At 24.0% G+C, this 8,118-nt stretch overlaps 2 protein-coding genes across 2 annotated transcripts; both read left to right on the top strand.

The window, feature by feature from the left end:
• The first annotated feature begins 274 nt into the window (after positions 1-274).
• LOC145849102 (small ribosomal subunit protein mS25-like) lies at positions 275-8,116 on the top strand. Its single transcript, XM_082954182.1, has 3 exons — positions 275-344; positions 6,390-6,645; positions 7,398-8,116. The coding sequence occupies exons 2-3, from the start codon at positions 6,404-6,406 to the stop codon at positions 7,858-7,860; spliced, it is 705 nt and encodes a 234-aa protein (XP_082810308.1). The 5' UTR covers positions 275-344; positions 6,390-6,403; the 3' UTR covers positions 7,861-8,116.
• Positions 4,739-5,935, top strand: LOC145844281 (G patch domain-containing protein 11-like). Its single transcript, XM_082951667.1, has 2 exons — positions 4,739-4,841; positions 4,949-5,935. The coding sequence occupies exons 1-2, from the start codon at positions 4,812-4,814 to the stop codon at positions 5,558-5,560; spliced, it is 642 nt and encodes a 213-aa protein (XP_082807793.1). The 5' UTR covers positions 4,739-4,811; the 3' UTR covers positions 5,561-5,935.
• Positions 8,117-8,118: the final 2 nt, after the last annotated feature.

The following is an 8,118-nucleotide window of genomic DNA, read 5'->3' as shown; positions in this document are numbered from 1 at the left end:
GTTAATGATATTCTATATGTGAAAATAAATATTAATAATTTATTACTTTTGAGAAAAAAATTTACTAAGTTTCTCTGCAGAGCAGATTTTCAAATTGTAGATCTGTAGTAAAATAATAATGCTAAAAATGACAAATAATTAAAAATTGGACTAGCATAAAGTTAATTTTATAGGCAAATTTATTAATTTTTCAAAAAACATAAAACTTTAATGTGAATTATTTTCCTTATCTTAAAAACTATCTAAACATTTTTTATTTTATTTTAGAGAACGCACCTTTGTCTTTAATTAAAAAAAAAAAATTTGGTTTGGAATTATTTCATGGGGTCCCTCCAAAAATAAAGGTTTTTTTTTGTTTTTTTCATCATATGGTATTAAAACCAAAAATAAATATTTTTTTATTTATTTTATTTTCTTTTTCCCTTAGTTTGCATGTTATTTAAACTCTTAAATGTTTATTTTATAAATAATGTTAATATCTTTTACCATTTGGCCCCAAATCAAAATGTAGTATATTACACTATCATTTGCCTTGGCCATTTCCTAGATAAAAAATTGATAAAAGAAAAAAAAAAGTTAATAAGAATGTGAATTACATCAAGTTTAATTAAAAATTTAATTAAATTTGTTGTAATTCACATTCTTATTAATTATTTTTTTTTGTTTGTACACATTGTTTCTATGATTAATTTATAATATAATAATGTTTAAAATGAAACCAGGGGGTAAACACTCGAAAAAATAATTATCATTGTACTTTGTGTGTGGAGAAAGACATCTTAGTCAATGGACTAGTACCAAAGACTTATTTTAACTGCTTTCAGCTTAAAGAGAATAGCTTGAATTATCTGCTTTAATTGTCCTGGACAAGAAATGTAAGTAGTTTAGTACTTGACAACTGAAATATTTTTTGTACACTTGGTCCTTGGACATAAAAGGAAAAATGAGACTGATGTTTTTCTACCATTAAATAAAAATATTTAGTTTTTTTTTGTTGTTCAGTAAACATAAACTCCATGATGTAACATATGGTCAGAATCGGCAGTAGTTAGTTATAAAAATGGTACTTATTATATTTTGCTAAAATTTATCACTTATAATTAAATTATATTAAAAAATTAAGCTAATTTTATTGTTTTTCATTAAATTTAAACAAAAGTGATCAGTTAAAGAAAAATATACTGGACTACAATGTTCAACTCAGTTTTAAAAGCTGTTATTAGGACCCCTACACCTTTTATTAAGTACTATAATTTCTTTTTTCAATTAACTATTGTTAATGTATTTTTATTTTTAAAGTTTTACTTTATACTACCAGAACTAAAACTATTAAGTTTTATTTTAGTAACTTATCAATTTTTATTACCTAATTTGTTTTTTTTCTAACTTTTAGCCTTAATAAGCACTAGATGAAGAAATTCATATGAAGTGTTGTCAATGGTCTTGCAGTACAACAATGCAAAAAGTATATAGTAATACAATATAAGTCGTAGTATCATTAAAAAAATAATTCAGTATTAATGTTGTTTATTGAACAATAACAAAAAAGCATTAGAAATATTTTGTCCATGGACCAGGTGCAAAAAGAAACCTTTTGGTTATCTAGTTGTACACCACTTGGATACCTTTTAGCGTCTTGTCCAGACATATAATGTTAACATATATTTAAAAATTTAATTTTATTGGTTTGTAAACCTCTGATTCAAAGTATACAATTGAGTATTTAACCTTCCCAATGGACAATTTTTTTAAAATTCCACAGACAAATGCATGTGGTTGCAAGATTCCTTATCTTCCTTCTTTTTCAGCTCTATCTGACTTGATTTAGATTTAATTTTTAACAGGTGTAGAATTTTTTTGAAGTGTTTTGTCTACCAAAATACTGACTTAAAAATGTAATAAAATTTAAATAATTCCACTTTTATTTAAATTTCATAAAAATTTCTAATACTTTTTAAACTTAAAGTCTTTCAACTACTTATAAACTACACTAAGCTATGATAAATTATAAACCAAATAACTTTTAGTCAATTTAAAATAAAAATTGACACTATGTAATAAACATATGTATATACAAAAATATATTTTTCTGTTTATTTATTTAATTATATAAAAACTATAATTCAAACAGCTGTTTCACACATTGAAATGTAAAATTTCATGTGATTGTCAGTAAGTTATAGTTTATTATAATAATAATATCAGAACTTTGTATAAAACCTTTAATATTTTTTTGTTTATTTACCTTTTTAGTTTTCTCCTCTTATAAGGAACTTATTGTAATCTCTGAACTAACTTTATATCAAAAAATAGTTTGTATACTAAAAAATATTAAAGGCAACATATAGCCTAGTTAAAACTCTGATTAAGTTGTAAAATAAAAATATTCATCCCCTCCCCCTTCTATGCCCTTACTTTATTACTTATTGTATTACTAAATTTTTGATATAGATTAAGAAAATATAAATAATTGAAATTAAAAAAGACATAAAAATAAGTAAGAGTTACAGTTTTCTTTCGTTTAAAACTTTTAAATATTTTATAAAATCAGGTTGACTCAGGAAAGCTTGATGTACTTCAGGCTAATTTTTTTCCTTCAAAAAGTGGCAACCCTGTTGTTTGCATATCAAAAAAGGTAGTTTTTTACACTTTAGTATAACTACAAAGTTTAAAACGAAAGAAAAACTTTAGCTCTTACTTATTTTAATGTCTTTTTTAATTTCAGTTATTTATATTTTTCTTAATTTATAACAAATCAGTATTGGAGCCCATTTGTAAGTGCTTTTGAAAAATGTAGATTTTTTATTAATAATTTTTAAATACTAACTGACAGATGATCGTTAGTGCTTGGTCAATTATTTAATTATTTTGTTGTATGCTTACTACTAAACTACGAAACTACTAAATGTTATACTGTCACCTCAGCAAAATTGAAAAAAAAAACTATATTTTAAAAGCTTACTTCTGCAGTTTTTTAGCAATATTCTTCAAACCGAAACAATTTAATCTAAGTAAATTATATGCTATATCGAAAGTAGAAATTGAAAAAGAACCTTATTTTAAAGTTTGCTTAAAATTTAAGTAATTTCAGTAATTTTTTGATAAAGTAATTTTTTCAACCTGCAAAAATTCAAAAGCCCCTAAAGTTTTTCTAAAACTTAGAAGTCCTTAGTTTCTAAAAAGTAAAACTACAGTAATGAGTGCAATTTTTAAAAAAATTTAAAATTCTTCAAGATTTAAAAGTTTAAAGTACCAATAAATTACATTTTATCTTTTAAAATTATTTTTTAATTTAAAACAGTTTTTGAGATATACAATGATTAAAAGTTTTGATACAATTGCACAAAATACAATATTTTCTCGTCAAATTCTTTGATATTTTAAAATCTACTAGAAATATATTTGCGTTTTTCTTTTTTACCCTATAAAGCTCAAATTTCTTAAAAATTTCATAGAAAAATTCTCAAGAAATGACAAGTTTTAGTTGTTTAATGTAGAAAATTAAAATTTTAAATAATCAAAACATTTATAAAGAATATTATCAGTAACATAAAACCTGTAAAAATTAAAAAAAAAGTCATAAAATGAAAAATATTAAAGGTTTTTAGTGAAATATTTTATTTTTCCTTTTTAGTTTGTGCTTTCCATAAGGAACTTGATGAATTCACTGAGTATGATCCCATATTTCTCAAAAGTTACCCTAAATTTTATAAATTGGTAACAAAAAATTTCTTAGCTTAGATAAAATTCTACAAAACAATTTTTTTTTAAATGCAACTGAACTTTATATTGCTTTAAAGGAAGTAACTATTACTTATAAGTAACTATTGAAATTCAGTTAAGGATATCAAATTAATTTTTAATATAAATTATGTTTTTAAGCTAGCTAGATATACTATTAAAATTAGGGTTGTCAAAAAAACTTGAAATCTTTAAATAACCTGGAGTTTAAAAATTTAGGTTAAAAAAAGTCTGAAAAAACCTGAAATTTGAGAAATTTTGATAAAAACCCGAAGTTTTAAACTATTTTTACATTTAAAGTAACAACATTTTGATTAATGCAAAAAATCTATCATAAGGACAACCATTTTTTTACCTTAGATTTTTTTTTTCATTAAAAAAAATTTAAATTAGCTTTACTGTACTTTTAAAATCTTTTTATAGTATTTTAAACAGTTTATTTATTCCTTAAATTTAATTTTGTATTATAAATGAACCAAATAACTTGTTTTTCAAAAATCTGGAAAAAAAAATCAGAAAACATGCAAGAAGAAAAAAAAAAACGTTTGGCAACCCTTTAAAATAGATTCAAATTTTAATGTTTCATGATAGTTTAACTTTTTTAGTTAGATAACAAAACTTATTTTAAGCTTTATTTTGTTTTATTTGTGTTACTGAATGTGTAAGGTCCTTATGATGGATATTAAAACTTTCTGAGAGTAAAATTGCAAAAAAACAAAGTTATGTGTTTATAACACAAATAGATAAAATTTATATAATTAAACATGTTGATTATGTTAAATAAGAATTTAAAATTATTTAAAATCACTTGTAGTTTTAGAGTTTTAAAAGTAGCTTATTTTATGTTTTGAAATTAGTTAGATAACTATGGCCTTAAAGCAATGTGTTAGAAATTAAAGAAAAAGTTAATTAAAATATACTCCAATCTATTATTATTATTCAATGTGAAAACTTGTATTTATATTTTTGAGTTAGACAAATAATGTATACATACTTCAGAAATAAAATTGATTAAAAAATGTCTAGCGAAGAAGAAGATTATATGTCTGCCTCATTTATAAATCCTCAAGATGATAAAATGCCCAAAAGTTCTTTTCAAAGTTGGCGTAAACGTAAACTAAACATTAAAGACAAAAAACCTTTTGATTTGAAAAAAGTTAAAAAAGATGAAAAACTTGAAAAAGTAAAAAGTTATAAACAATTACAGGAAGACACCAGAGAAACAGGATTAAAAACCCAAATATCTTCAGACAACCTTGGTTTCAAATTAATGGCAAAAATGGGTTACAAAAAAGGCCAAGGTTTAGGAAAAAACAACACAGGTAGAATAGAGCCAATATCAGTAAAATTGAAATCAAACAGAGGAGGTTTGGGTAAGGAAGCGCGTGAAAAGGAAAGAAAAGAACGCAAAATGAAAGCTCAAATAGCTGCAATGAAAGCAAGACAAAAAGCTGGTGAAATTTTACAAGAAGATTTCCGCTTTAGAATGAGAAATCAGTTTAAAAGTAAAACGTTTGCTAGAGACTTGTATAAAAGCCAAAAAGTATGTCATACATTAGATTCAAATGCAAATTGGGATGCACCTTTGCTAGACTATTATTGGCCGGAAGCTGTAATGAACCCATTGGGAGAAGACGAGGAAAAAGAAGAGTTCTATGATGGAGAAATAGAATTGAGTGATGAGGAAAAGCTAATATCTTTAACTAGTTATTTACGTGAAAAATATTTTTACTGTGTTTGGTGTGCAGTTGCTTTTAATGACTATGATGATTTAATTAGTAATTGTCCTGGTGACACAAACGAACTTCACAATGATTAGTTACTTTAAAAAAAAATATTAGTTTATTATAATAAAAGTGAGAAATAGTATTTGATAGTAAAATTATTTTTTACATGTTTAAATTATATAGTTAAATTAGATAAAAACTATTACCATTCAATATTAATTATAAATATATGCTAATTTATGTAATAAGATGCATATTTTTAATTTAAGTACATCCTTTTGTTGTGTGTATTACATGTTTTTTATTTATAACTTTTTGAGGACTGTTTATAAGAACTAATAATTTTTTTTTTTTTTAATTATTTGATACCATAGTGAGATTGTCTTTTTTAATCTAATTTGTATTTAAATATTTTAAATTACTAGTTTTTTATAGAGTAAAATAAAAAACCTAAGATATTTGGTATACATTGTATATATTTAATATTTCATATAAGTTTAGTTTAAAAAAAAAAAACTAACTTAGTATGTTTTGATTTGCTTAAGATACTTGTGAAAATCATATATATTTTTTGTAAAGCTGGACTAATTGTTTATTGACATTGTTAGGCCATTATAGTGAGGTATTTATTTATCAAGCTTTGTATTGTTTTATTTCAAATAACTATTACTGCAAATTAAAAAAAAATCGTGTATAAATAAGGTCTATCCAAAGTATTTTTATACTTTTTTCCCTCATTAAAAAATATTAAGTTAATTTGTTTATAAGTAAGTTTAAAGGTAAATAAAAGTGGTTTTTTATTATATAAACTATAATAAAATTAATTTTATGTTTGTATTGGTTTAGTTTTGTGTCTTTTTAAAGTTTTTAAAAAATACAAAATAATGTTGTTTAAAATTAAACTTTAATTTTAAATTACAGATCAGAATCACAGTATGGTGTTCTTAACACGGTTATGTTTAAAAAGACCAAAGTACCATAACTTTGTGAAGTCAACTTCTTATATAAATCCATTAAATAAAAGACCACTCAGAGCGCAGTTTCCTAACAAAAAACCCGAAGGAGCACCAATGAAAGGATTGATGGGTGTAAAATATCCAATAACCATGACTACTAACTATTTAAAAGAAGGAATTGAACTTAGGGACTCAATAAAATGTGTTACTATTCACTATAGGTAACTATTTTGTAATTAATTGTATTTAAATAGTTTTATTAATACTTACAATTTATAGTAAGAAAACTAATTAGTTCGTTTTAATATAATTCAAAGGCTGGGCGAAAGTAGACAATAAAAAAGTTAAAACATAAGTTTATTTAGTATTAAACGATATTGTCTTAACCTAATAAACAGTGTTTTAATTTCTATAGAGTACAAAAACTTCTAGGTTAAGAAAGGTTTTTATTAATCAAAGACAGTTGAAGTTCTCTTAAATTTATATAGTTTTGTATTAGTACTAATTAGTATATCTTTGTTTTATTCTGTTATTTTTTTTCATAAATATACACCATTTATAACTATACAATACTTCAGTAAATTTACTTTTATATTTAAATTTTTGTCACTTAATTTTATAAAGAGTTAATTTCCAATGATGATTTAAAGTTTTATTGTCAGTTTTTATTTTTTAACTCATTAAGATTATTATTATTATTATTATTAAAATTATTGTTGTTATTATTACTATTATCATTATTATCATTATCGTTATAACTATTATTTTATTTTGGTTTTATCATTTAGTTAATGTAAGTTTTTTTACTAATATTCAATTTCATAATCTGTATTTTTCCTAGTTAATGTAAAAATTTTTTACTATATTGCTAATAATTTTTTTTAGTTAATTAGTTAATCTTTTTAAATGAATATTTAGTGTTGAAAGTTTTAGTAGGAAATATTTCTAGTAATAAATAATCACTAAATAACAGTGAATACGAAGTGGAAAAAGAAGAAATGAACAAGTTACATCAGTCAACCAGAAAATTTGTTGAGCTGAATTTCAATCAGCTGCAGTACAAAAACCCAGACGTTCAGATTCTTGTCATCAAAAACATTTTTCCTTCTCCCTTTTTTTCATTTTTTATGGCAGACGGGCAAAAGTTTCACATTGATGCGCACGGCAAGTCCCACATAGAGTTGCTCCGTCACGTGCAAAAGGTTGCTGGCAAGCCGGCCGAACTGATTGAAATGGAGAACCAGGCCATTGAGCCTAACATGGCCAATTTCGGCAAGGGTTACCAGCGCGCTAGCATGCTTGGAATTGACGGACAGTTTCCTCATTCGGCAGATTATGTGGACATGTTTAGCATGGAGGCTAGGAAAAAGCTGCAGGGCAAATATCATGAAATCAACAAGCGCTGGACTGATTCAGAGGATGCAGAGCCTTTTTGAGTACTATAACTAGTTGTGTATTAGGAATTTATTTACAATTTAGGAACTTTGTTTTTAATTTTACGCAGTGATTTTTTTGATAAAATTGTAGTGGAATTGATTGTACTGTTTATTACATCGTACTTCGATATAAACATTTTTAAATGTAAATTCGAAAACAGAAGACTTCAATTAACTTATAAATTTGATGATAATTATAATTTATTTCAATGTTACTACGTTTAGACGTGAAGTAAATTTTTTAATAACTTTACAGGG

Source organism: Thalia democratica, chromosome 1 (assembly GCF_965202585.1).
Source record: "Thalia democratica chromosome 1, ktThaDemo2.hap1.1, whole genome shotgun sequence".
Lineage (NCBI taxonomy): Eukaryota > Metazoa > Chordata > Thaliacea > Salpida > Salpidae > Thalia > Thalia democratica.
Note: the sequence above shows the minus strand (reverse complement) of the source record. Positions and strands in the feature narration are given on the sequence as shown.